General features: G+C 36.1%; 8 protein-coding genes across 10 annotated transcripts; 4 read left to right on the forward strand and 4 right to left on the reverse strand.

Moving 5' to 3' along the window:
* Positions 1 to 199: 199 nt before the first annotated feature.
* On the forward strand, positions 200 to 983 carry LOC108569577 (V-type proton ATPase subunit F 1). Its single transcript, XM_017931173.1, has 4 exons — positions 200 to 339; positions 411 to 492; positions 556 to 761; positions 822 to 983. The coding sequence occupies exons 1-4, from the start codon at positions 286 to 288 to the stop codon at positions 852 to 854; spliced, it is 375 nt and encodes a 124-aa protein (XP_017786662.1). The 5' UTR covers positions 200 to 285; the 3' UTR covers positions 855 to 983.
* Positions 984 to 1,197: 214 nt separating this feature from the next.
* LOC108569576 (transcription elongation regulator 1) lies at positions 1,198 to 6,844 on the reverse strand. 3 transcript variants are annotated; one of them, XM_017931172.1, is made up of 12 exons: positions 6,544 to 6,844; positions 6,127 to 6,472; positions 5,825 to 6,068; positions 5,354 to 5,767; positions 5,041 to 5,290; positions 4,721 to 4,980; positions 4,291 to 4,681; positions 4,063 to 4,213; positions 2,205 to 2,744; positions 1,859 to 2,149; positions 1,642 to 1,716; positions 1,198 to 1,576 (listed from the first exon to the last, which is right to left on the reverse strand). In XM_017931172.1, exons 1-12 carry the CDS (start codon positions 6,699 to 6,701, stop codon positions 1,352 to 1,354), a joined length of 3,345 nt encoding a protein of 1,114 aa, XP_017786661.1. In that variant the 5' UTR covers positions 6,702 to 6,844; the 3' UTR covers positions 1,198 to 1,351. The 3 variants fall into 3 exon arrangements, with proteins under 3 accessions (XP_017786661.1, XP_017786660.1, XP_017786659.1); XM_017931171.1 differs by having other exon boundaries at positions 4,291 to 4,675; positions 6,127 to 6,478; XM_017931170.1 differs by having other exon boundaries at positions 6,127 to 6,478.
* A 679-nt stretch (positions 6,845 to 7,523) lies between these two features.
* Positions 7,524 to 9,290, forward strand: LOC108569548 (polyadenylate-binding protein 4-like). The gene has a single exon (XM_017931136.1). It carries the CDS (start codon positions 7,527 to 7,529, stop codon positions 9,288 to 9,290), a length of 1,764 nt encoding a protein of 587 aa, XP_017786625.1. The 5' UTR covers positions 7,524 to 7,526.
* A 549-nt stretch (positions 9,291 to 9,839) lies between these two features.
* Positions 9,840 to 11,877, forward strand: LOC108569561 (gamma-glutamyltransferase 7-like). Its single transcript, XM_017931150.1, has 8 exons — positions 9,840 to 9,915; positions 9,974 to 10,140; positions 10,281 to 10,432; positions 10,487 to 10,675; positions 10,734 to 10,882; positions 10,933 to 11,242; positions 11,303 to 11,574; positions 11,630 to 11,877. Exons 1-8 carry the CDS (start codon positions 9,894 to 9,896, stop codon positions 11,800 to 11,802), a joined length of 1,434 nt encoding a protein of 477 aa, XP_017786639.1. The 5' UTR covers positions 9,840 to 9,893; the 3' UTR covers positions 11,803 to 11,877.
* A 109-nt stretch (positions 11,878 to 11,986) lies between these two features.
* On the reverse strand, positions 11,987 to 16,282 carry LOC108569549 (intraflagellar transport protein 46 homolog). The gene is made up of 5 exons (XM_017931137.1): positions 16,204 to 16,282; positions 15,964 to 16,146; positions 12,819 to 13,063; positions 12,346 to 12,717; positions 11,987 to 12,293 (listed from the first exon to the last, which is right to left on the reverse strand). Exons 1-5 carry the CDS (start codon positions 16,237 to 16,239, stop codon positions 11,987 to 11,989), a joined length of 1,143 nt encoding a protein of 380 aa, XP_017786626.1. The 5' UTR covers positions 16,240 to 16,282.
* Positions 16,283 to 16,418: 136 nt separating this feature from the next.
* Positions 16,419 to 22,433, reverse strand: LOC108569578 (rab GTPase-activating protein 1-like). Its single transcript, XM_017931175.1, has 14 exons — positions 22,234 to 22,433; positions 21,766 to 22,066; positions 21,529 to 21,712; positions 21,264 to 21,472; positions 21,050 to 21,210; positions 20,408 to 20,875; positions 19,413 to 19,578; positions 19,110 to 19,351; positions 18,866 to 19,054; positions 18,500 to 18,811; positions 18,271 to 18,445; positions 17,708 to 17,985; positions 17,471 to 17,641; positions 16,419 to 17,416 (listed from the first exon to the last, which is right to left on the reverse strand). Exons 2-14 carry the CDS (start codon positions 22,058 to 22,060, stop codon positions 17,111 to 17,113), a joined length of 3,156 nt encoding a protein of 1,051 aa, XP_017786664.1. The 5' UTR covers positions 22,061 to 22,066; positions 22,234 to 22,433; the 3' UTR covers positions 16,419 to 17,110.
* Positions 22,434 to 23,157: 724 nt separating this feature from the next.
* LOC108569572 (homeobox protein extradenticle-like) lies at positions 23,158 to 24,737 on the forward strand. The gene has a single exon (XM_017931166.1). It carries the CDS (start codon positions 23,361 to 23,363, stop codon positions 24,444 to 24,446), a length of 1,086 nt encoding a protein of 361 aa, XP_017786655.1. The 5' UTR covers positions 23,158 to 23,360; the 3' UTR covers positions 24,447 to 24,737.
* LOC108569571 (zinc finger CCCH-type with G patch domain-containing protein) lies at positions 24,732 to 26,491 on the reverse strand. Its single transcript, XM_017931165.1, has 4 exons — positions 26,375 to 26,491; positions 25,537 to 26,325; positions 25,365 to 25,485; positions 24,732 to 25,305 (listed from the first exon to the last, which is right to left on the reverse strand). The coding sequence occupies exons 1-4, from the start codon at positions 26,414 to 26,416 to the stop codon at positions 24,821 to 24,823; spliced, it is 1,437 nt and encodes a 478-aa protein (XP_017786654.1). The 5' UTR covers positions 26,417 to 26,491; the 3' UTR covers positions 24,732 to 24,820.
* Between the last annotated feature and the right edge of the window lie 6 nt (positions 26,492 to 26,497).

Consider the following 26,497-nt stretch of genomic DNA (forward strand, 5'->3'; position numbering starts at 1 on the left):
GGCAATGCTACAATCATTAAAAAGACCAATAGAATTTTAATATATTGCATATTACTTAAGTTACTTTGCATTACTTATGATTTTTATTAACAGGTAAAGTTAAAATGTACTTAACATAAGTCGTAATTAGTAAAGTAATAATTAAATTTAGTGTTGGTCCAACTGGTTAAAATCAATAGAACTTTCGCTACAAACTTCGGTATGCTAGTAGTCAGCTGAGGCTTGTCAGACGAACTTGTCTCGTGACAAAATTAGACCTAATTGTTGAAGAGTATAACAATTAAAATGGCTTTGCATTCATCAGTTAAGGGAAAATTGATATCCGTTATTGGGGATGAAGTAAGAATTCAACTATTCATTTATTAAGGTGAGAATCTGGTCAATCTGATATTTATGTCTGTTTTTAATAGGATACCTGTGTTGGATTCTTATTGGGTGGAGTAGGTGAAATCAACAAAAATCGTCACTCCAATTTTATGGTGGTCGATAAAAGTAAGTATATTTTAGAATATATTGCTAAATACAACAATTAATTTACTTTTTCTATGAAAATAGACACTGCCATAAGTGAAATTGAGGAGTGCTTCAAGAGGTTCTTGAAGAGAGATGATATTGATATCATTTTGATCAACCAAAATGTAGCTGAGCTTATTCGTCATGTGATTGATGGACACACTCAACCTGTCCCAGCTGTACTGGAAATTCCATCCAAAGACCATCCCTATGATGCAAGCAAGGATTCAATTTTGCGCAGAGCTAGAGTAAGTTATTGTTAATTTTGATAAAGCAAATTAATAAAATGACCTTTTTTTTATTTGTAGGGCATGTTCAACCCTGAGGATATGGCCCGTTAAAGTGTATGATACCAATATTGTTAATACTTGTATAGAAAAGTAGATTTTATTGTGTAAGAATAAGTGAAAAAAAAAACAGTAATTAACATTCCGTGTGTGTATAATTTGAAATGAATAAAACAGGTAAATAGATGACCAAAATCTGTTATTCTTATTCACAAGACTTGCTAAGTAAAGTCACATGTTCAATTTTCATTACTTAACTACTCTTTATTACAATACAATTTACTCATTAGAAGGTGAACAGTCAAAGGAAACAATGCAAAACAAACTTAAAGATCTTAATTTTTCTTTTGAAAATGTAATGTAAAAAAACAGAAAAAATACCTAAATTAATTATTAATTGTACTACATAGTGTTATCTACAGAAACCAATCTATTTAACATATGTGAATATTGGCAGTCGATTATAATTATTAAATTATTTTTTCCTTTTCTTTATGTATGTATATATATATAATTATATCTAACTGACTTAAATTTAAATGCGCATGAAACTATTTCACTGACCGTCGACTAGGTTCACTTGCTGTGGGCGGAGGGGGAGGTCCCCTCCTGTCCAGCTCCTCCAAATAATTGAGAATCAATTGAGTCCTCTCCTGCGGTATAAAGTCCAGGACTAAGTATCGCTTATCGTTCTTCAAGATCTCTTCGATCTCGTTCATGTGACTTTGGTTCTCTCTTACGGTCTGAAGAGATTTGTGAGTGATCAATTTTGATTCCTGAAGAAAGAAAGTAAAAAAAACTGTAAAGAAAATATTCAATCGACTCCAAACACGAGTTTTACCTGCAGTAATTCCTTGAAATGTCCTTTAGCAGCAACCAACTTGTCCTTGAGATAATCCTTAAATTCCTTCTCACACTGCAAAATAATAATACATGTTAAAATAATATAAATTTACACCTAATTGGAAAAGATCTAATTAAATCTAGAAGTTTAATCAAGCTTATAATGAGGAATTACGTTGATGAAATTAGTTTTTATAAAAATTAGTAATACTAACCCTTTCGCTTGACGCAAATTTCGTATATCGAGGATCCTCTTTGATAACCTTCTTGATTTCCTTCCAAGTGCTGGTCAAATTTACATCAGACGTCTCGTCAAGCAACTCGCGGAACTTTTCCCTCTTCTTTCTCAAAATGCTCTCAATGTGAATGTTGAAGAAAGTCTCTTTCTCTTCTTTCGGCAAGGAATCGGCCAGATCCCAACGGTGATCCTTACGAAGGATTCGCTTGACCTCCTTCCATCCCAATTCTGCGTTTCGAACCAAATCCGCTAACAAAGCGTTAAAATGCTTCAAAAGAAAATGAATTAGTCAATAATACAAATATGAAACAATTATATCTTACTTGTATAGATTCATCACGTTTATGCTGTTCACGTTCCTTATCCCTATCCCTCATGTGAGTAGCCAAAGTGCGTTGAACCTCCTTCTCCCTTTCTCGCATACTAGCCTCTGCCCTCGCTTGCCTCTCTTTATCTTTAATCTCCTGAGCCTTCTCAACATCAGAGTTCTTGCCTTCATCCTGATCTTCCGGCTCCTTTTCTGGCTCCACCTCCTCCGCTTCACCATCCTCCTTCTCGCGATCGGACTTGTTGCTCTCGCTCTTCTTGCGCTCCTTCCTCTCTGATTCCTTGTCCTTATCCTTCTTCTTATGCTTTTCACGATCGGTCCTATCCTTCTTGTGTTCACGATCGCGCTCCTTGGCACGCTTCTTCTCATCCTTCAGTATCTTACAATATTCCCTGAACCAATCCTCGCGTTGTCCGCTGGAGTCCACCGCCTTGTACCGGGAATCGCCATCGAACTTCTTCTTGATATCTGACCACCTCGTGTGTCTATCAATGTCCGAATGCTCACGCAACATCGCGATGAAATCTTTCTTTACCTGTAATTTTATAAAAGACTATTACAAATGCAGTCCGACTACTCGGTGCTCATCTAATGAAATATCTTTATAAATATTAAGCTGCGTACAACATCAAAGGGACTGCACCTAGTCTGAAATGAAAATGGATAGTTACGAGAACACAAAAAATAAAACCTGCGAAGGAAAGAATGATTAATCGCTGAAAGGATAGAGAAATAGTATTAATTAATATCCACGGCCGGCGAATGAGCGTAACAACAATATTTAATGCGTTCGGCTGAAATAGTTCTTGAATGATTATATAATCGCAAAAAAATAATAATAAAAAAAATAAAACAGGATATGAGAAAAACTGAAAAATTCTCATGCACGTTTTTCAATTTATATATCTTTTTAATTAGATCGTAGAAGGTAAACGAGATTAAAAAAATATATTTTATTGATCTTGTCCTATTGAATTTCATTATGTAAAACAGTATGAGTAAATCTGAATTATTTTATAGTCAGGTACTTGACAATGCGTTTCTCTCATTTTTTTTTTGTCTGTGATATATAGGATACTTTTAAGTAAACCTATTTATTTTTCTTGTAAGTACCGTCTAAGCAACAAAACTAATACCATGTATCGCAACGGGGCGTGTCCAATGCGAACCAAAACTCAAGGCACACGGACGCATCTCAGGATGGAATGGCCACTCGATATCACCCATACCGGAAAAAACTTGAAAAGGCAAATTCAAAAAATAATAACTACATGATAGATAGAAACACTGCTTCAAAACAGATTATTAATTATACTCTCTCTATACCAAACAAAATAGAGATCTTACCTAAGTAATCAGAAAATCATAACATTATTATAATGAATCAAATATAATTGTTGTTTGAATCAAGGGTTCTTAACCATTCTTAAAAAAAACAAATAAATGTTTCATATAAATGATGGAAATTTTAGTCTAATCAATAAATATAGATTAAGAACCCCAAGTTTAGATGTATTAAGTATTACAATTTTAATCGTTTTCAAATTAGTGTATACTAGACACATTTAAACATCTAATAATGAGTACAATTTGTAATTGCGTTATTTGATATGAAACTAAATAAAAGAAAAATATATATATCTTTATAGGAAAAACATACCTATATGTAGTAAACCTGAAATATTGAACAAATACACAAAAGAAAAAATCGAAAACTTCGAGAGAGAAAAGGAAATCAGTAAAATAAATAATAAAATGTAAAATACAAAATAAAGCCAGAGAGGCAATATATCCGCTGATAATGGCATTTTGTATGTATTACACAATTTATGAGAATAAATGGTAAACTGTACCTGTTCTCGTCGTTGGGATTTCTCTTCCTTTTCACGTCTCCTAACGTCAATAAGATACTCATTGAACAGACTTTCCCGTTCGCGCATTTTTTCAACCCCCTTGAACCGCTCGTCCTTAGCATACTTCTGTGCGAATTCGCTGAAAGAAGACCTGAAGAAAATAAAGCATGTGTTAATACCAAATAAAAAACAATCACAATGTATTATTTAAATTAAAGAGTTACTTACTTTCCGTGCAAATGGGATTCGCTCAGCAATTTGCGGAAGGCATCTTTACGCTCTCGCAATTTGTTGCGCTTCTCCCTACGTTCATCCTCTGCTCGTTCCTTCACGTACTTCTCGAACACTTGCTTTCGCTCTTTCGACGTAAGCAAGAGGTAACGATGATCGAAAACGATCTTGTGTAGCTCCTTCTCCCACGTCCTAAAAGCTGACACGTCTTTTTCAGCGAGCATTTCCTTGAATGATTTGATACGCGTTTCCAGCGGAATTAATGCGCGTTCCTTCGAAGCTCTTACCTCAGCTTCCATAGCTTTACCCATATCAATTTTCTTATTGGTCTGGGGTGTCGCTGGTGTAGTCGCTGCACCGACATTGGTTTCTGGAATCTCTTCTAATTCTGAATTTATGATATCGTTTCTTATTATATTAAACGAACCTGGTTCCGCTGTAGTTTCTTCTGTTTTTTGCTTCTTGTTAGGAACATCCTCTTCGCTTTCGCTATCGTCTGATCCCGTTCTCTTCGTTGATGTTGGTTTTGCTGTGTCTTTTGGTTGAGTTCCCACGGCATCTGGTGGATTCGCGACCATTTTGTCTACATCGGAACGATTAAGTAGGTCCTCAGGCCTCTCCCAAACTGATGTACGAGAAGAAGGATTGTAAAAGAACACTCGACCATCTCCAGTCCACACCACGCACCTAGTAAAAATAATAGAGATAATTAATTTATTAGAATCAACAAAAATATTATTTACTTACCATGGAGTTCCAGGAACCGGAGTACTTGAAATCGGTCGAGATTTATCTTGTGCTTTCATTTCCTTGGCTTTTTCTTCTTCCTCCTTCTTGCGCTTGGCATCTTCCTCTAGCTTCTTGCGCTTCTCTTCCTCTTCTTTTATAGGATCCAGTGGTTCGCCGTTCATTTGCTCTTGCTTACCTGATTGTTCCTCCATTTGTACATCTTCTGCTGGTCTAGTAGATATACCTTGAGCAGCAGCAAGTTTGGCGGCTAAAGAGAAAAAAATCAGAAATATAAATAAATACAAAAACAAAAATAATATATGGAACATACTTTCTAAATCCTTTAATTCCTGCGGTTTCTCCCAAACGGATTCCCCCTTCTTGGCGTTGTAATAGTAAAAACGTCCATCCGGTGACTTGTGCTCGGACCATTCTCCGGCTTTAGCTACAATTTCAGGATCTACCTTAGCAAGAACTGCTGCCTCGTCGACAGCTGATAAATTGGGTAATCCTGGCATCCCAGCAATTCCAGGTGGCATTCCCCATGGCGCAGCACCTGGTGGTCCAGTATTCCATGTAGGAGTGGTAGGTGGCCAATTATTCTGAAATCCAGGTGGTGGCATTCCAAAAGGTGGTGTCGAAAACTGACCTCCAGGTCCCGGGAATCGTGGTATACCAGGTGGTGGGCCTTGCATCATTCCAGACATGCCATTTTGAGGTTTCTCAGATGAATTTTCATCCTCACCTATTTTATAAAAAATAATATGTATTCAAAGATTCTAATTAAACTGTATAAACTTACCTTCAGCTTTATTTGTTATGTTGGCTTGGGCTAAGGCTGCTTGAGCAGCAGTTGTTGTTCCTGGAGCCATTTGACCTGTGGTTGCTGCTTGTGCCATCGCCTCCACTTGATCCTGCAAAATTACCTTAACATTTGGTCCTTCTGGTTTAGTCCAAGTTGTTTCTCGTGTCCTTGCATTGTAGTAATAGGCTTTTCCTTCAGCTGATTTTGTTTCAACCCAAATTTCATTATTCATGTCCAAACCCTAAATAAAATAAAATCAATAAATCAATATTTCTGACATTGAAAAATTCTCAAATTACCATTGTAGGTGGGCCAACATTAGGTGTAAACTGACCACCCATCAGTGGTGGTGGTACACCAGCAATGTTTGGTGGACCTCCTAATAAACCAGGAGGACCAAAAGGTCCATTTGGTCCACCTATGTGGTTTGGGGGGCCACCCATTTGACCTGGTGGACCCCAGTTGGGTCCATTATTGAAGTTTGGTGGGCCATTAAAGTTGCCAGCCCTGGGTCCACCTCTTCCAAATAATGGAGGTGGTCCTCCACGTCCTCTGAAGTTTGGTGGCCCTCCAGGTCCATATCCTCTGCCTCTGAATCTTGGTGGTCCTTCTCCTCTAGGTCCTGGCCCACTCCAACCTCTACCCCTAGCACTAAATATTAATATTTCAATAGATACAACACAATGCTGAAGAGTGTCAAAATATTATAGACGTACCGGAAAGCTCCTCGTCCACGTCCTCCTCGAGGAACATTTTCAACTTCATCCATATCTATATCATTCTCAAAGCCTCCCTCTTCTTCATATTCCTCGGTAGCCGAAGTTGCAGGAGCCTCTTCACTAGGCTCGTATTCCATAGTCTCTGGTTCCGTCATTTTTTTGAAGTGAAGCACACAAATCCTTGTCCCTTGCCGCCTTGTCGATTACTGGATTACTGTGTTATTTCACGATTGTTCACAATATATATATAAAGCCTCAAAACATCATTACAAAAACAAAATGGCTAGTTTACAATGGTTTACAAAATACCAACTTATCAAAACTAAACTTACAGTTAGTTCTTGTTGTGGCATCACTATATGGAATTAGTGTTGCCATCTCTTCGTGATATTGTTTTAAAAAATAGTATTTTTTTTAAATAATTATATCTAGTATAAGTAAAATAATTTTGTAAATTAACTAATAACTTATAATTTTATATACTAAAGTATTTATAACCTTTTAATTGATTATATGCAATTTCACTATAGACAACCAAATATACAAATAGTAAATAAACTTATATTAGAATATTTGAATATATAATTTGAATCCAACAATAATTAAAATATCATATCGTCCCAAATTGAAAAAATAATAAATAACAAGAATAACAAAAAAGAAAAGACAAAAGTGGCATTATCGAAAATGTCAAATAATTATTTATGTAAACGTCATTAAAATTTAAATTTTTTGGATCTCAATGAATTTAAATTTTATAGTAAATTATTACAATCTTAACAACTAAAATCCATTTGGAAGATGAATTCATGTTTATTTGTTTCTAGTACTGTTCTTCTTGTTATTTGTAATCATCCAAGATACCTGAGGAAACTTTTTGTTTCGTATCCACAACAACAAAATAACAAAAACAATTATTTAGCGTGCTTTTGCTTCAACGTATTACGAACAATAAATATTGTACGAAAAAGATTAGCGAGATGAGCTGGTGCTTCCACATGGCTGCTTTGTACGTCGGCGATTTGCATGCCGATGTAACCGAAGCTATGTTATACGAAAAGTTCTCATCGGTTGGACCACTGCTATCACTAAGAGTTTGCCGAGATGCTATATCCAGAAGATCTTTGGGTTACGCTTATGTAAACTACCAGCAGCCGGGAGACGCAGAAGGAGCTTTGGATACTATGAACTTCGATCTGATCAAGGGAAAACCAATACGAATCATGTGGTCGCAAAGAGACCCTTCTCTCAGGAAGTCAGGAGTAGGAAATCTATTCATTAAGAACCTGGATAAAAATATCGATAACAAATCAATGTTCGATACGTTTTCGGCATTTGGAAACATTCTAAGTTGCAAGGTAATGCTTGATGAGAATGGTGTTTCCAAGGGATACGGTTTTATACATTTTGAAACCGAAGAGGCAGCAAAGAAAGCTATTGAAAAAGTTAATGGTATGCTCTTGAATAACAAGAAAGTTTATGTGGGGAAGTTCATTTCGCACAAAGAGCGTTGCAAGCAGTTGGGTACGAAACCTAAGATATTTACGAATATATATGTGAAGAATTTGAGCGATATGACAGAAGGAAAACTGTATGAATTATTCTCAAAGTACGGTAAAATAACAAGCTGCGTAGTTATGAGGAATGCAGATGGTAGTTCACGAGGTTTTGGATTTGTCGCTTTTGAGAATCCTTGCTCAGCAGAAAAGGCGGTTGAGGAATTACACGAGAAGGAAATGGATGGACAAAAATTCTATGTATCTAAAGCTCAGAAGAAAAGCGAGCGTCAGATGGAATTGAAACGACGCTACGATGATGTTAAAACGGAACGGTACAATAGAACGCAAGGAGTGAATTTGTTTTTGAAAAACTTGGATGACACAATAGATGATGCGAGGTTGCGAAAGGAGTTTTCGCAGTTTGGAACAATAACTTCGGCCAAGGTAATGACGGATGATGGTAGATCCAAAGGGTTCGGATTCGTATGTTACTCGACTCCTGAAGAAGCAACAAAAGCATTGATGGATATGCATGGGAAGATGCTAGGTTCGAAACCTATTTATGTTGCTTTAGCGCAGAGGAAGGAGGATAGGAAAGCTTTCATCGCGTCTCATTTGCAAAGAATTCGCATCCAGCCCAACCTTTACCCAACTACTCCGCAATTCTTGATGCCTGCTGTTGCTCAGGGCCATAGGTTCTACAACATGAACCATATACGATCAACGCCACGATGGTTAACCTCGACTGCTATGAGGCCCAATGGCACCTATCCAACATTAACTAATAGTCTGTACCGAGTGAGCTCAAGACCATCTGCACAAAGCAACAATCCCAGAAATCAAATAACAGCACGCCCAATCACCGGCCAAACGATTCACTCTCGTCCAAACAGCAAGTATACAGCGTCTAATAACCATTTAATAAGACCAATCACGGTTTCTTTAGGAAATGGTGGTGACATTGGCCCCCTGAACGCAAGCACACTGGCTTCGGCCACGCCCGAGGATCAGAAACAAATCCTAGGCGCGAAGCTCTTCCCTCACGTCGAAAAGATGTACCCAGAAATGGCAGGAAAAATAACGGGCATGTTGTTAGAGATAGACACGTCCGAACTGATACATATGATCGAGGATCAGGACTCGCTAAGAGCGAAAGTTGAGGAAGCTATTGCCGTCCTGCAAGCACATCAGGAAAGGAATCAAGTTATGCAGCAGAACAAGAAAGTGGCCATAGCCCAAGATTGACCTCATCAACCACACTCTTCCGAGTATTCATTCTTTTTTTATATAGATGGCCAATTGTAAACTAGTTTAAGTAGTTTTGTTGTTTCTGGTTTTGGTTCACACGCAGGTTGCGATTTTATCTTAAAAACGTAAAATTCAACATACCCCCAAAAAAAGATGAAATTTGTTAATTATTTGATAAGACCAACTTAATAAGAATTTTTAAATTGCGCTCGTCTGCGTGTGATCTGCAAAATTATAGTTCCTACAAATATTTTTTTTAATTTTCTGGTGTTCACTGCAAAATGAAATTTTGTAATTTTATAGTTTATTCTTGTTTTAAGAAATATTTTCTTTTCACAAAATTGATTTTTTTTTGTTTTCTCTGTAAAGATATAAATAATAAATGTTGCATTTTATTGTTGGAACATTTGCGCTTTATTAGTGAAAGCGCGTCGTATGCTCGATCCTTGTCCTGATGATGTAATGCGCTATATACCTTCCTTGTCACGGATCCACCTACCTCTTTTACCTGCATTAACATTCCTTGAGCACAGTCTTAGACTGAGTGTCGTGTGTACAGTTACGGTCTACTGTGTATGTGTGTCCACTACATTACTCACCATGGCAGATATGGATGATTCGCGTAAGAATACCATATTTCTCCAACAACAAATAACTATAATCAATATTTATTTTTAAAGCCGGAGAAACGCGCGAAGACATTCCTTTGAAAACTGGAACAAAGAATGGCAACTTGTGTTCCTGCTGTGAAGACTGTTTTGGTAGCGCTAAATGCCTCTCCTTCGGGATCATAAGTTCGTTCATCACATTTGCTTTACTTTTCCAGATATATAATGGGGATTATCAGGTGAATTAATTAATTGACCTACTTAAGTAACTGACAATTATTTATATACTAGTTTATCTAATAATTAAAATGTCAATTTTTAATTTATATTAAATTCTGGAGAGAATACATATAAAGTAAAATAAAATGTGTTCTTGAAGGTTGTTCCTCATGGAAGTGTAGCATCGGATAGCAGGGAATGTTCGGAAATCGGGTCATCAATTTTAAAGCAGGGAGGAAACGCTGCGGATGCAGCTATCGCCACTGCCTTTTGCTTAGCTGTAGTTAATCCCCATGTAACTGGATTAGACTCGTAAGTTATGAGCATTACCTGGAAGAATAATTACTTAATCCCTTCAATACACAGCGAAGGACAATTCATGTTCTACGGTCATAAAAGTAAACTTCTACCAGATGTCATCGACTTCCGACAAAACCCAAATAACAGAATAAACGAGCCATTACCGAGAATGGTAATTGGTTTAGCGTATATACATCAACAATACAGCTTGCTTTCTTGGAAGCAGTTAATCCAACCATCCGTGGATTTAGCAAAGTAAATGATTTCTCGACGATCTTTCGTAAAAAATATCATTAAATATTCATTATTTTAGAAAAGGCTTTCTCGTCCCAAAAGCTTTAGTATCGGCAATAAAAAAGGCGAATATACAGAATTTATTTAGTAATTTGGAACCTGGTCAAATCATCACCATGATTAAACTTTCCGAGACCCTGCAAAACATCGCCGATATACCTGAAGAAGGTAGTCTTTATGAATTATGCAAACATATATTAAGATTTACCATCTTCTAGATTTAATCAGTTTTATAACATTGGAGAACACTCCCTTGAAAACGGTGTCTCTCAGTGGACGTTTTCAAGATTACAATGTGTACGTACCAAATTCCCCGTCGATAGGTCCAGATTTGCTGAAGATTTTGCAGATGATCGATCAGCACAACTTCACAACTCTGGACACAGTAAAACCGGAATACTATTATAGATTAGCGGAAATTACCAAAGAAATCTATACTGAGAGAAATATTACCACCAACTTTCATGAAGGAACCTCCTCCAACGTTGCAGTTATCGACAAAGATGATAATTACGTTTCGCTCGTTACGTATGTTGTCCATATAGTAACGTGTTCCTATATTATTATTAGATAATTTTATGTTTGCAGAGGATTGTACCAAGCGTTCGGATCTCAGGAGATAAACTCCGAAGGTTACATAATGGATGTACGAGCGAGGGGTACCACACAATGCAGCCGTGTACCATTAATTATAACTGATGCGGATTTCATATGCGGCCGAAGAATGGTACTTGGAAGTAGCAATATTGCTAGTGCTTCCCAAATTGTACCAGCTTTGCTGATCGCTGCCCAGAACGCCACTGTTGGAATTGAATTCCCAAGATTCAATTTGCTTCCTGATGGTACAATCGGATTCGAAGGTAATCTGAATACTCAATAGCAAAGCGAGTTAGTTATAACTGATTTGATTTGCAGATGAACATACACCATTGTTTAACGACGAAGTTATCCAGTATCTGGAAACGCTCGGCCATCCGGTGCACATGAAGTTTCCGTACAGTAGCTGTAATATAGTTGAGAAAGTTGGAGACAACTTGAATTCCCATTCGGATAGCCGCGGCGGAGGAATCGCTAGTCGTTTCAGATAGTCAAATATAGTTTTAAAAATCTCACGTTTACCTCGAATGTTTCTTTATGTGTGTAGCTTGTTGATGTTGGGCTGTGACCGTTACTTGTTTAATCACTGTTTTATTTATTTATCCAGTTTACACATATTTAACACAATCGTTATTTCATTAAAATATTCTATAAATATATATTTATATGTAACGTTCATTCTAATACTAATTGATCAGCATCGTTGCTCTCAGTGTTTCCACTGGCGATGTTTCTAGATTTATTGCCGCCATTGTTGGCTCTATACAAATTAGAAGTTTTAACTGCTGCGTATAGACTGAACAAAAGATGCAAAGATTGTATCTTATTGGGATAAACAGGTATATCGAATAAGCAACAAACGATGTCTATGTAACGAGATAAAGGTCCCTGCATGGTGTAACTTGGAAACCCGTGAATCTTTAACAAATTCTCCATGTTTTCCGGCCACTCTTCCATCAAGTCATCCAATTCCGGCATGGGACTAAAATCAAAATCGATAAATTATTGTTAATCCTGTATAATCCATGATTTACTCAGAATATTTAAAAATCGGCGATGATTTACTTCGGTGTAAATCACTAATGTCCTTGATCCATTTATCCACCGTCTTCGAATTCTTCTCCAAATTATCCACCTTTTTGATCACCATATCTGTAGTATTCCCAACGTTTATTGAAGATGCTCGAAGCTGAAGATGCAAAACAGCTGGATCGCTTTGGTTTGCGGCAGGTTCGTCCAGAACCACCAATCCAAGATCCGATTGATCCACTGTTGAAGCCTCTCCGTTTATACCCACCTCCGGTGCAATAACTTTCAAGAACGCATCGATATCACCAACGGCTGGTATGAAATCCGGTACGAACGGTTTGAACTTGTAGTCTTGACCCAAGTGCTGAGGCACGTATCTGAAATGGAAAAGAATACGTATCAAGGAAATGCTTTTCAATGAGACTTCCCAACATTCTATTTTTATAGTAATCTCTCTCGTTGATCGATTGATACTTGCTTCGTGATGTATTGGAACAATTCCTTGATGTCGGCGTTCACGTCCAAATGGTCATAGCTTTTGGGATCGTACTCTCCCACCAGGATGCTGGATTTAGGAGATGATCTCCGTTCGATCAAATCGCTGTCCTCGGATTCACTCTCGCTCGATAATTGCGCCAATTGAGGCGGACGAATTTTTGTCACAGTTTGCCTTCCGCTCGATGGACCAGCCAATATATTACTCAAATTACTCACATCTTGCATCTTAAATAAATATTTATACACTTATTCAAACACCAATAACATTAAAAAAGACAAAAATAATTTAAAAAAAAAAACCTTCCTTATTATATAATAAATTTAATAAATAACACATTTATTATTTCGCAAATCTACAGTTTCAAAAGAGTCAATTAACTTAAATTTTATAATTGATTATTTTTTGTAATACAGCAAAAACAAATTAATTAATTAATAATCACAGCTGTGATCAATGTATGTTGTTATTCAATAAACTTTGTTTTATATAAACGCAATTTCCCCAATAATTTCAGAAATGATCAACATGATCACGAACATTTATAATTAAATAAGGTCATAAAACTGTTATTCTATACAAATAATTAGTAAATCATGAATGCCTGAGCAAGCTAAAATATTCAAACAAAACGGTAACTAGACAATCAACAAACCATTCACAATCAACAATGTTTTTGGAGACTCCAAAGAAGAGAAAAATAATCTTGAGAATGTAAAATTTTCAAGAAATAATCGCTACCTTCAAATTGGAGACTAGGCAATAGTGGGAAATGGAAATTAAGTGTAGATAAATATCTAAAGAGTAAGACAATAAAATACTACTAATAATATGAGAATAATGTTGTTGCAATCTGGTAACTACATCGATATATTGCTCAATGTGATAGTAAGCAAATATTTCTTCACTAACGATTGTTTCAATGTGATCATCGACGGTCCATCGCCAAGTAACATAAATTTGAATCATTCCTTTGTCGTCTATAATATGAATGATCCGAACGTGGATTTACACTATCCACTTTATGCATTTGCTTGCCAAAATTTTCTTGTGGAGAGTGATAGACCAAAAACATTATTCGAATTAATTGAATACACAATCAGATTTACATCTACAGCCAAATTCCAACGAAGGAAATATTTATTTTACCCAGTAGATGAATATACTGAAGATATTTTTGATAGCGATAAGTTGGAGTTCGTTGCTGATTTACTATTGATAAAGAAAGTTGAAGATTTGGTCGAATTTTGGACTCACAAATATATCGGCAGAGAAGACCATAGAAAACCTCTTATACTGGATAAATGGATGATCAAAAATTCAACGTTCATAAATAACAGTAATTTATATCCAGATAAACTCAACGACCAGAATGGAAGGATCCTCAGGATAAGCACGTTTGATTACAAACCATACGTAAATTGGGGTAAACATAGAACCATCATTTTGATTTCATTTTATTGGTAGTTGTTTGTAGATTCAAAGTCAGGTGTTGAATTGATGATGGCAATTGAATTCACCAAGATGTTTAATTTGAGTTATAATTTGATTTACGAGCATGACTATTGGGGAACTGTTTACGAAAATAATTATACAGCTGATGGGGCTAAAGGAACTTTGCTCATGGATAAAGCTGATATTACGATGGGTAATTACGATGATATTAAACGTAACTAACTTAATCTTCGTAATCAAATTTATTCTAGGATCTTGGTATAGCATTCCAAATTATACTAAATATTTTGATCTTACTGAATCTACCATTCGCATAGGTGTCACCTTTTTAGTTCCAATACCTGAGTAAGTTGTCAATAAACTAATTATTTTGTAACAACTTACTTTTATAGATTAAAAACTGGATGGTTGACGCCGTTTTTTTCGTTTTCGTATAACTTATGGATCGGATTCCTTTTCAGTTACTTAGCAATTATTGGAGCTTTCTTCACGTATAATTATTACTACAATAAGTATATCTAACAACATAGTTAATTGATAATGTAAGATAAAAAATCATGTTTCAGGTACTTTATTTGCTTAACTATAAAGTTAACCCATCTTTTATTGAGTTCTATTGAAATAAGCACAGTTTCGCTATTTTTGCAACAACCCTTAAAATTATACCTAACGACTAAAGCTAGCAACTTAAGGCTGTTATTAACAATGATTTTATTCGTCAGCTTAATATATTCCGCAACTTATACAGCAGGATTCGCTAGTATTTTAACAATACCTTCATACAAAAAAGGTATTACAACTGCTGATGATTTTGAAAAAAGCGGTTTAAAATGGGGAGCCATTCATCCAGCATTATTAGATAGTTTCCGTGATCAGGTATTGGCATTTTCAGGTTCATTAGCTTTAAACTAATTGAATATTATTTTAGCCTATGTATAACCATATAGTCAGCAACATTATGATACTAAAAGATGAAGAGATCAATTCTCGCATGGCTACCCGCTCATTCTCCATGTTGGTGGATCGCATACCAAACGGTATATATCCAAATCCATACTAATCAACTATTAATTATGTATTAATAGGTATTATGCTGGGCAACCGCATAAATTACAAAGATATACAATACTATCACGTCTTGAATGATGATGTCTTTACTAGCATCTGCGTGATGCTTACCAAAAGGAGCTCTGTCCTGAATCCGATCATTCGAAAGGCATTTCTATTTATGAAAGAATTTGGGCTAACATACATTTGGGAATTAAAGGTAACCTTTCAAATTTAATTTGATGTATTTGATAATATACATGTTTTTTTCAATTTCAGGCTTATTTCGAAGAAAATTACAAAGCCCAATCGGCGTTGAAACTGCGCATAGATCACAAGAAGGTCGTCACCTTACATTTTTATCACGTCCAAGGAGCATTTGGAATCTTAGGCTTGGGATTGTTTTTATCCGCGATTTCCTTCTTTTGGGAGATAAATAAAAAATGCAAAAGACATTGATATACAATTCAAGGGCAAGCAACAAATCCTTTTTAATTAATAGCGCTCGAAAACTAAGATTAATCTTAATTCGACTTTGACTTTATTTACACACTAAAGGTTTATCGCAATATTACTTTAAGTATTTAAAATATTTCACAAAAATAGGAGAAAATAGGTATAATACCTGCGGCAATTTCTTGTGAGGACTCAGGTGACTCTCATCGGAAGAATCGTATTCTTTACTGACCTGCTGCGTGCGATTCATTGCACTTTTCCTATTCTCCCTTGGCTCATCCGCTCCATTGGGAATCGGAATTGCATCATTACCTTCCAACTCGAACACTTCGTCGTCGTCCACATCGTCATCCTACGAAAATTGTTTCCATTGATTCGACACCAATTATTCATTATTTGCCATACTCACGTCGACGATCGAAAAAGATAACTCCTTCCTTGCCATTGAAATATCCTCCTATGTTTTATTATTTGTTGCACCACCCCAAGTACAAACAAACTTTCATGTCAGATACTATCGACTATATGTTTGTATTGTTATGTCGCTTGGTTACGTGAACAGGAAAACTAGTTTTTTTTTGTTAAAGAAATGCAATATATTTGTTATAAATAGTACAAGTATTAATAATATCCAATAAAATAATAACTTATACACGAAATCCAATATAATGTAACTGACTGAATAATGGACATTCATAAAAAAAATTAAAAATAATAATCAGCATAACAGAACCTTACAAGGTTTCTTTTATATACATATACCAACTATCACGTAAAGCTATCATCTTCAGTGCTACTCCACATACATCTGTATTACGACTATAGTTTTTTTTTTCAGTAAGCATAATTATCTTTGATAATAATATTCAAAAAGTGTATTCCATCTATAAGGAGGGAAATTCAATAATATCTCAATCTTTGTTTACTTGATTTGTACATATCTATATAAACCTTCACGTGACTAACAAAATTAAAATTGTTCATTTCTCTTACAGAGTTAGGGAAAGTACTTGTTATCATCCCTTTTTCTCTTGTCTCAACACTATTCATTCTAACAATATACGTGTATATAAAATATGCTCCGCTAAAATCAACCCCTAAAATCTGTAATAGAAATGATACAGAGAACGTAAAGTATATGGCAAAAACATGGCCTGAATTTGAATATTGCTCACAATATATATTGTATAAGTACGATTAAAATAATAAACTGAGAGATAATCATAGAGAGTATTCGATTAAATAAATCAGTCAAAAAAAATATGGTTAGTGAACGGCAACGACGACAGTATCAGCAAAAGGATTTGTTGCGATCCTTAATGATGTGTCTTCAAACTGCTGCAGCTTTGGGAATCCTTGATTACCACCCCCGTGGCTGAAGATGGTTCTGGAGTTACTTCGTAATAACTGCAATTTGTATTCGTAGGGGCGCTGTCCCTTCTCATAGATTTGATGTGCGAAATGAACGATGGACCGTTCGGTATATTGGTATGAGAATAGGGAAAGTTGACAAAGTCTTTCTTGTTAGCCACCTCCTTTATGGAAGAAAGAGTTTTGCTGAGCCAAGTGTTCTTAGCACTGCTAAGTTCATTCTCCGTTGATCTTAGTTGATGAGTTAAGTCCTATATACGATTTATACTTAGCGAATCTACATTCCTGTTTATTATATAACTTACCTGATTCTTGCATTCAGCCTCGACTTGGGCCAGCTTTGCTTTGGCTAATTGAAGCTCCAACTCCCTAATCCTATCACCGGACATCGTGTCATCTATCACGTTGGACGTTTTCTTTATATCACCTTTGGTTTCGACAAAACTACGACAATTGGTACATTTTGTTATCTTACTCTGAAATGACAAAGAGAAAAAACATATTGAAACATATTATTTAGATAAATAGTTATGAATATATACCTTAAGTAAATCTAACTCTGCTTTAACTGCGTTCAATTGCGAGTCGAGTCGTTGTCGGACGAGCTTGTAGTCATCAATGATGGCAGTCTTCAGTTTCATGTCGTCCTCCGCCTGGGTGACCTCACGTTTAAGCATCTCCTTCAGCTGGGCGATCTCGTCCATCATCATTTTCCTCTCGTCGTCCTGTCTGGATACAACTAACCGTAGCTGCTCCACTTCGCTAGCCTCGTTCTGCATTATCTCTGCTTCTGAATCCAACATGATAATGTCCCAGCCGTCTACAGGGTTTACACACACTAAATGTGCCCCAAGCACACAAACAACTACCGCCTATTCTATAAGCTCACACATTCATGCTATCATAGAAGAGACCCAATTTGCCAATTGAAGATGCATGTGTGCATGTTCGGCATATATAATATATGTAATGTTCATTTAGAGCTTCATATTTTCATCTTAAATTATTGCAATTTATTAAATAATGAATATATATAGCTCCAGAACTATTTTAAAGACATGATTATATATACCGACCAATATAAGAATACATAATAATAAATTACCTTTTAGCGTAATAAAATCGTTCTCGTATTTCTTCAACTTCTTAACTTTAATACTGCATGCGTACTTCAGCAACTGTTTGGCGGACTCCTCGGTGCGCACTTTCTTCGGCAAGGATACCCGGAAATACTTCAAAATTCCTTCGAAATCCAAGGTGAGCAGATCTTTCATGCACATCTGCAATATATTTTAAAGTTATGACATTTGCCTTTTTCGGATAATTGTAGTTACCATCAATAAAGCTAGAGCGACTTGGAATAGTGTGTCAATCCCTTGTAACAAGAACACATCGATAATGTGGAATACGAAGAAGAGCGGAAAACGAGCAGTAAATAAGGTGAGGAACCATTGTGAGGCAAACATGTGCGTCTCGACATGGTGATCTGTAAAATGTTGGTACAGAGGACCCAGTTGCTCTTCCATGAGCTTGTTCAGCTGATACAACCTAAGGTAGAGATTGTCGAAGCCGTCCTTATACAAGTCCCTCAAACCGTAGTCATACATGAGACGGACCAACACACAAAACGCTTGTTCTTCAGGCATCTGAAAATATTGCGTTATTGTACATTTAACATACACCTAAATTGAATATATTACATGTAAAAGTAATGTAGCAGCTAAAAAGCTGAGGCCCTGGCAATAGCCAACTTCGACGTCGTAAACAGCGTAAGCTTTGCTGACTCTGTACAAGGAATCTTGTCCGAGCCCTCCAGCTTCCTTGAAGAAGTCGTGCGCCGGAAAAGTCCTAGCTATGTCCCGCTGGATGACATTCTCGCAAGAACTCTCCTAATAACACAATGCACCTTAAGCCTTTGTCACAAAAGCAAATTTGCGTTCGAACCTTGGTGATTAGAATACGATAGGTTTCCATCATTTGAATGTTCTCCTCTGTTCCGGCTAATCGTTGCCATACCTCACCCCGAAGAGCTTCCGGTATACCCATTTTGACCAAACCGGACAACTGCTTCGGTCTCTGCCTGGTTGCCTTCCACTTGTTCAAGACATCAGCCCAATTTTCCAGAACATCCTCCGAACAATCTTTCGACACTAGACCGGTTCCACTGAGCAGAGGTTCGTCTCCGTCTGATCGTTTAAAAAAGAAATACAGCACATAAATAAAATTAAAAATCAACTTGCTAAATACCTGAGAGACATTCATCTTTTGGTGTAATTGTGTCAATGGAGGTGATGCTCGGTGATGGAATGAGACCGGTGAGGTTTAATGTGAGATTTAATCTGTTCCTATCCAATTCCCCGGATGTGTCCATACTGACTACCTCGTAGACCAGATCTGATCCGTCGTTCACAATCTGCGGACAAGTTTACTACAATGATCATACTACACCACTACACCAATCGCAATGGCAGACGCTCATCGCTATCGCATTACAAATACATTATGTCATGATTTAATAATAATACAGCAAACAGATATACTGACAGACGCAAAGTGTACAAAATAAAATAATATAATTAGAAAAAGTCGTGCGATGTAATGTAACGCACGTAAATGTTCGAATTGATATAAAATGAAAACTCGTTACAATAAGCATTCATATCGTGAAACTGCTTCTTATCAGTTCTGTTGATTACTTACTTCTAATATTCCATCAAAGGAAATGGTAATGTTTACAGAATGAAATACTAATCTATAATAATTATAAATAAAATGAATTGATTCCTCAGTTTAATAATAATTTAGCGATAAGAGAAAACTAACAACCGCGCAAGATAAATATGTGGAATGTCAGACATGAACTATAATGATGCACTTTTACATTTTTTACTTATAGGAAATATTCAAATCATTAATTCAAACATATTAGCAATAATTACTAAACTAAGTATTGATATTAACAAATATATCTTCATTTATTAACAACAAAATATTATTCATGTCAATGAATTATTTTCTAAAGTTTTCCAATTTAATAAACAAGTATAAATTTGTATACATAACTCAATTGAATGACTTAGTAATATTATGATTTATCGTTTTAATCGATATTAATTTATCCGTGTTTTTATTTACTCAAAGATCGATAAATATAAGATAAACATTTTTTATAAGATTGTGTATCATAAATATTTATAATTTTCTATATATTTTTGTGTTAAGTAGACAGTGAACGTACTTACCTCTTTAAGGTTGAGATAGAACTGTTGGATGAGTGATCTCTTTTGGAATAACCAAAATCGTTCATGTTGATTCAATATCTTGACCGGAGTCTCGATCTGAAAGCGGACGGGTTCTTGGATTCCCCGGATCACAAGGTCAACTGCTACAGTCATGTACTGTTTAGGGGATTCCTTCGGTGTCTCGATATTAAGACTTTGGAAAGGTGCCTCAGTCGGATCCCAAGAGGCAGAGATCATCGAGCTGTTTCGATCGGAATTATTGGAAGTTCCCGTCTGGACCATTTCCAACAGCTGCATATCAGAATGACGGACATGCCTACCAGCAGCAATAAGAACACCGAAGCACCGTTCTATGTTTAAGAGTGGACCATTATCGGAGACCTGCCGAATGTTCAAGCACAACATCTTTTCCAGATTCATCCGTAGTTTGAACCCGCTCCGATCCTTATTAACCGTCGAAAAAGTTCCCTGTTAAAAATATATATTATACATGGCATTTTATTCAGAATTAACTGTTGTTGTTTTACACCAATAATTTAAATAGATTCCCTATATAAAAATAGATTAAATATCATCCGAATTCGCTTAGTGAATGAAAACAAATAAAAATAAAAGATCATTCAAATTTGATCATTTAGTTACCTTTCCTTCATCTTCTTTGATTTCTAGACTGACTTCAAAAACATACATGAGACTACGGGCATCTGAAAGCGTAGTAATTGAAGCACTCATATCAGCAGCTGATGCGACGGAACTAGTCATAGATCTTGAAACATTTCTTTGGAATGCTTTGGAGAAGCATGCTATAATCAAAACGTATACTAGTTAGTGGTATTCTCAGCTAAGTTACAAGTACCGATAATACCGGACACTCTAGTGACGGCTTCAGCGATTTCGCAACGAAATACATGGCACTGGAATATGGCAGATTCCTGGGTGTCACCATGCGACCAAGTGAACGCAAAACAGCTAGCCTCGGCGGAATCAATTACGCCGCGTGCGTAGAAAAGAATCCTGTGAATTTCATATCGTGCAATCACGGAATTCGTAATCGCGTCGTACAGCCTAGAATTTCCATACAAATTAAATCGATACCGAGAAGAGCGATGAAATTATCCTACACGACGATTCCTTGAGATGAGCATGGTACGGATACTGATATTTTGATGCCGTTATCAATACTCTGTTCATTTAAGATAGCCATGTTCCTCAATATCTCGGATTCCGATTTGGGCGCATTGATGGCAGCTGCCCCCAAGTATGTAACGCCACTGAAAATTGTGCAGTCCTGATCTACATCAGACACTAGAATACAATGCAATTTACAAATCAATAGCAATTGGATAGAAGAGACATACCCTCTTCATCACTGTAATCTGGTTTCATATCATCCTGTTTCTCTGTTGGAGATGGTTGAGTAGAATCAGCTACATTATAGAACATGGACTGGCCCACAATTTTTGTATCCTCTATGAAACCTGGTACTCCAGGCTCCTCTAGAACCTCAGTCATGGCGTTTGCTAATGTATTAATATCTCCGTTTCTAATATCCAATGTTGGTGTCTTACTAACACCTGGCTTATCGCAAACGAAATCGAATTCGTCACTTGTAGCTATTGATTCATTTGATTTTACACTTAAACTATCCTCCATAACGACCTACAAATACATAACATGAATACCAATACTGATTATTTAATATCTAATATGACAGTATCAAGATTGTTTATGTGAATGCCTAGAAGTGATTAGGAATTCCCTCTAATGTCATATTACATTCGTAAAAATTCGTATTGAGGAAAATGGGTTTGGATCGTTTTGCTTACAGTATATTCCTTCTCGTAAACTACATTTGAACAAATAACCGGATGACATTTACACGTTTCTTATATTTTGGACGTGTAAATTATTGCAATAACAACGAGCATTCAATTAGGTCGATTTATTTTGACGTTTCTTTGCTTTTGTTTCGTTTTTCTATTACTTCTTCTTCTAATTTTAATACAACGAAATATAACCTGAAGTTGCAACGAAACCAAACTGAACTTCGACTGATACCTAATACAGGGTGTTCCTCAAATTTAGGTCATGTTTATAATCAACTTTTGTCATCTAATTAACTCATATAACCAATTATACTAGTGCCAATATTATGCATTTACTTTTACTCAGTTACAGGTTTTTATATAGATTCAATATAAAAAGCAATGTTAAAGTTTGGTTGCATATCATTCCTTAAAGACTTTCAAGTTTGTACAATATGAATGAAATATATTACAATATTTAAAATATATAATGGAAGAGGCTCCTCCTAAAGGGAGGTAGCAGGCGGAAGCAAAGAAAAAAAAAATTAAAATATGTAATCATAATCAAATTATTTTCTATTTTTAATATGCATATTTATTCTATATTTGTGACTTTGTTTTTGACCACTTTGTTTTATTTATTGCTGTATATCCTACATCACCAGAGGATTACTACATTTAGCTCTTAGCTATGTTCTAAGATCTGAGATCTTCCGTTTCGTTGAGTTTTATTAATAGTTTCAAAGATATTTTGAAGGTCACCCTGTATATATACTTTTTTACATCACCCAAAACGAAACTTCTTCATATAATAAATAATGACGAATGATTGGATATACAAATGCACTTTAAATCAATTTATTGTGTTTAACTATATACAATGTGTATCGTATTAAAAGTACCTGTAGTGTACTTCATGTAAAACTATTGGTTTCTGTATATAGGTGTCCTGATATGTCCTTGGAAGATCCATACCATAACCCGGAGGCGCAAGCGCTTTGGAGTCTGTTAATGAAGCAAACGCTTTTTGTTTACTTGTGTTGTCAAACACCCTCCTCCATCTTACAGTGATTTGATTTTTGGTGCTTTGGGTGCTTCGCAATAAGCAGAAAGTCGTAGTGGATTAGGTGAAGGTTTTCTTTTAAGCAATGGATGATCCCGGAAGGATGATGGGACACACCGGGGCTGGTTTGATGCCACCGCAGCCCTATGGAATGAACCCAGGGGAAGCCCCAGCGGGGGGCGACTCCGAGCCCCGAAAGCAAGATATCGGAGAGATTCTTCAGCAGATTATGAACATCACTGACCAAAGTCTGGACGAAGCACAGGCCCGTAAGCACACACTAAATTGCCATCGGATGAAGCCCGCACTTTTTTCTGTGCTCTGTGAGATCAAGGAGAAGACCGTTCTCTCGTTGCGCAACACACAAGAAGAGGAACCGCCAGATCCGCAACTGATGAGACTGGATAACATGCTCATAGCTGAAGGTGTTGCTGGTCCAGAGAAAGGAGGAGGTGCAGGAGCTGCAGCGTCTGGTTCTGCAGCAGCTCAAGCTGGTCAGCCTGACAATGCCATTGAGCATTCTGATTACAGAGCCAAACTAGCACAAATTCGCCAAATCTACCATCAGGAGCTTGAGAAATATGAGCAAGCTTGCAATGAGTTCACTACTCACGTCATGAATCTCCTACGAGAGCAATCTCGTACGCGGCCAATTACGCCTAAGGAAATTGAAAGGATGGTGCAAATTATCCATAAGAAATTTAGCTCAATTCAGATGCAGCTTAAACAGTCCACATGTGAAGCAGTTATGATACTCAGGTCACGCTTCTTGGATGCCAGAAGGAAAAGAAGAAACTTTAGCAAACAAGCATCGGAGATATTGAATGAGTATTTTTACTCACACCTATCTAATCCTTATCCTAGTGAAGAAGCAAAGGAGGAGCTGGCTAGGAAATGTGGTATCACTGTAAGTCAAGTCTCGAATTGGTTTGGAAACAAGCGCATCAGGTATAAGAAGAATATTGGAAAGGCTCAAGAGGAAGCTAACTTGTATGCAGCAAAGAAAGCAGCTGGGGCTTCTCCATACAGTGGTACCCCAACGCCTATGATGTCACCAGCACCCCCACAGGACTCAATGGGTTACTCAATGGGATCTGCATATGAAAGCTCAGCATATGATGCTAGCAGCTGTGGATATGACCCAATGCATCAACAAGAATTATCACCCTAAATGAAAACAAAAGAGTTTGAAACTCTTGCTTTTGCTAACAACTAAATACACATGTATACTGTTTAATGTATACCATAATTATGTATACTAATATTAATTTTTATTGTGCATTATCTGCTCTGAAAGCTCAGTGGATCAATCAGTTCTAAAACATAAAAAATTATATATTTCTTCTAAAGATATATCCATTGATGCTCTTAGGCAGCTCTTCATTATTATTTTTTTAAGATTTTTAACTTAAGTTTTATGTTGTGATAAGGAGTGGCTAGTAATAAATAGACTTCATACATAGATATTATGTATTGTTTTCTCTGTGTTTTAATATAGAGAAATAAAATTACAAACAAAAAGTCTGAATTCGTAGTTTTCTTTTATTAAAACACTACCAATTTCTTTTTGGTGTTCCTTAAACTCTGCTCATTCTTAATATTAGATACTTTCATTTCCAGACTCACTATTTCTCTTTGTCTTTCGGTTAATTTGGCTTTAAGTTGTTTATGTATAGGTGAATTAACATCGGTGTGTCTCGTCAAACCTTGACGAATACTAATCAACTCACGCTCAAGCTCCTTCATCCGCTCATCAATTTTAAAACATTCAACGTTCAAATTTCTACATGTCTCCTTACTTATGCTCTTCCTATGATCACTTTTCTTCAATGGTTGCTCATTATCACCAACTCTATTGCTTTTATATATAGTTTCATTTAAGAAGTTAAAAACGTCAACTTTCTTGCTCTGCTTTTCATAGTTCTTACGATTTTTCATTTCCTGCTTCCTTTGTAATCTTTTCAATTTCTTTTCCAAATTGAATAAGTTCTTGTCACCTCCAGCTTTTTCCCTTAATTCCATACAATGATCTAAAATATAACATAAGTAAATTAAAATGACATATTTTAGAAAGTATTGAGCTTATTACCTAATGATTTTCCAGGTGGTAAAACAACTGCACTCACTGGTTCTATTCTTCCTTCACTCCTTCTACCAAGACCTGTCCCAATCACATATCCCATTTTCTGCATCAGCTTTGAACCTACACCCTAAAAAACCTTATATGATATATGTAATTTTAAGGGAATTTTTGATTTTACCTTTGTATATTTTTCCCAATCCCCAAGCTTCTCACAAACAGGATTCAATAAACTCATATTGATAACATCCTCAATACCACTTTGGTCCATCTCTGAATCAGATTCCACAGCTTCAGCACTCTCATTCAGTGGAAAAACATCTTCAAGTTTCACCTGAATATCTTTCTTATTAGTATCTAATCTTACCAAGCACTTTTCTGGAAGTACTTGCATCACAGTGCCTCTATGCCAAAGTCTATCCTGTTGTTTGGATAACACAAAACTTCCTACACTCAAATCTTCATAATTAGGCTCTAAATATTCCTGAAGATCAGCAAATGCAACAATTTCGCCATGTGAAAATCTACACTTATCTTCAGAGAATTTGCACTCTGATTCAAGAAAATAATGACATGGTAATAGTTTATTGTGTGTAGGATTTGTGTACATGACCTTTACTTTAATCTCATTGTAATCGATTTGTTCACTTGGGATCACAGTACAGACTAATGCATTGTGATAGGTTACATCACCCCAATCATTTTTATAAGGTGCTCTGCATTTCATACCTTCTAAACTCTTCAAGTCTTCATCAATTTTAGCATTGTTTTCCACTGCTCCTTCCTTGGCCATCTCAGCCATAAACAGTGAATATTCATCTTCAAGATTATTATCTTGACTTGATGTGGATTGTTTTAAAGATTCCTGAGTTAATTCTAATAATTGTTTAAGATCTATTTGTAATTGTAGTAAATTATCCTTATCTTCTCCTGGAGGTGTTACTGAAAGTGCCAACTCCACTTGATTAAGCTTAAAAACAAGAAATCAACAATAATGAATGCTTTAAATAGTCAATTACCTTCTCCTTGTACTCTTCCAGTTGCAAGTATTCTTTATCCATATTTTTTGTACTAATTATTTAAAATACACTAAAGTAATAAAAAGATCTTTTGACAGATTTCGAATGGATATCCAAACAAAT

This window comes from Nicrophorus vespilloides, unplaced genomic scaffold, assembly GCF_001412225.1.
Source record: "Nicrophorus vespilloides isolate i.1.1-1 unplaced genomic scaffold, Nicve_v1.0, whole genome shotgun sequence".
Taxonomy (NCBI): domain Eukaryota; kingdom Metazoa; phylum Arthropoda; class Insecta; order Coleoptera; family Silphidae; genus Nicrophorus; species Nicrophorus vespilloides.

What these genes read in the sequence shown, in the direction of transcription:
- LOC108569576 (XM_017931170.1), bottom strand. Translation starts at nt 6,701, where the DNA reads ATGACGGAACCAGAGACTATGGAATACGAGCCTAGTGAAGAGGCTCCT. An exon ending in CATAACAAATAAAGCTGAAG is followed by an intron (nt 5,768 to 5,824) that starts GTAAGTTTATAC and finishes TTTATAAAATAG; the next exon opens with GTGAGGATGAAAATTCATCT. An exon ending in AGAAACTACAGCGGAACCAG is followed by an intron (nt 4,682 to 4,720) that starts GTTCGTTTAATA and finishes TCATAAATTCAG; the next exon opens with AATTAGAAGAGATTCCAGAA.
- LOC108569578 (XM_017931175.1), bottom strand. Translation starts at nt 22,060, where the DNA reads ATGGAGGATAGTTTAAGTGTAAAATCAAATGAATCAATAGCTACAAGT. An exon ending in TCGCTCTAGCTTTATTGATG is followed by an intron (nt 18,446 to 18,499) that starts GTAACTACAATT and finishes AATATATTGCAG; the next exon opens with ATGTGCATGAAAGATCTGCT. An exon ending in CGATTTTATTACGCTAAAAG is followed by an intron (nt 17,986 to 18,270) that starts GTAATTTATTAT and finishes TAAACCCTGTAG; the next exon opens with ACGGCTGGGACATTATCATG.
- LOC108569548 (XM_017931136.1), top strand. Translation starts at nt 7,527, where the DNA reads ATGAGCTGGTGCTTCCACATGGCTGCTTTGTACGTCGGCGATTTGCAT.
- LOC108569577 (XM_017931173.1), top strand. Translation starts at nt 286, where the DNA reads ATGGCTTTGCATTCATCAGTTAAGGGAAAATTGATATCCGTTATTGGG. An exon ending in TATCCGTTATTGGGGATGAA is followed by an intron (nt 340 to 410) that starts GTAAGAATTCAA and finishes TGTTTTTAATAG; the next exon opens with GATACCTGTGTTGGATTCTT. An exon ending in TTTTATGGTGGTCGATAAAA is followed by an intron (nt 493 to 555) that starts GTAAGTATATTT and finishes CTATGAAAATAG; the next exon opens with ACACTGCCATAAGTGAAATT.
- LOC108569572 (XM_017931166.1), top strand. Translation starts at nt 23,361, where the DNA reads ATGGATGATCCCGGAAGGATGATGGGACACACCGGGGCTGGTTTGATG.
- LOC108569549 (XM_017931137.1), bottom strand. Translation starts at nt 16,239, where the DNA reads ATGGCAAGGAAGGAGTTATCTTTTTCGATCGTCGAC. An exon ending in CTCACAAGAAATTGCCGCAG is followed by an intron (nt 13,064 to 15,963) that starts GTATTATACCTA and finishes TATTTATTTAAG; the next exon opens with ATGCAAGATGTGAGTAATTT. An exon ending in CCGATTTTTAAATATTCTGA is followed by an intron (nt 12,294 to 12,345) that starts GTAAATCATGGA and finishes TTTTGATTTTAG; the next exon opens with TCCCATGCCGGAATTGGATG.
- LOC108569571 (XM_017931165.1), bottom strand. Translation starts at nt 26,416, where the DNA reads ATGGATAAAGAATACTTGCAACTGGAAGAGTACAAGGAGAAG. An exon ending in ATTGGGAAAAATATACAAAG is followed by an intron (nt 25,486 to 25,536) that starts GTAAAATCAAAA and finishes AAGGTTTTTTAG; the next exon opens with GGTGTAGGTTCAAAGCTGAT. An exon ending in ACCACCTGGAAAATCATTAG is followed by an intron (nt 25,306 to 25,364) that starts GTAATAAGCTCA and finishes GTTATATTTTAG; the next exon opens with ATCATTGTATGGAATTAAGG.
- LOC108569561 (XM_017931150.1), top strand. Translation starts at nt 9,894, where the DNA reads ATGGCAGATATGGATGATTCGC. An exon ending in TATATAATGGGGATTATCAG is followed by an intron (nt 10,141 to 10,280) that starts GTGAATTAATTA and finishes GTGTTCTTGAAG; the next exon opens with GTTGTTCCTCATGGAAGTGT. An exon ending in CCATCCGTGGATTTAGCAAA is followed by an intron (nt 10,676 to 10,733) that starts GTAAATGATTTC and finishes TCATTATTTTAG; the next exon opens with AAAAGGCTTTCTCGTCCCAA.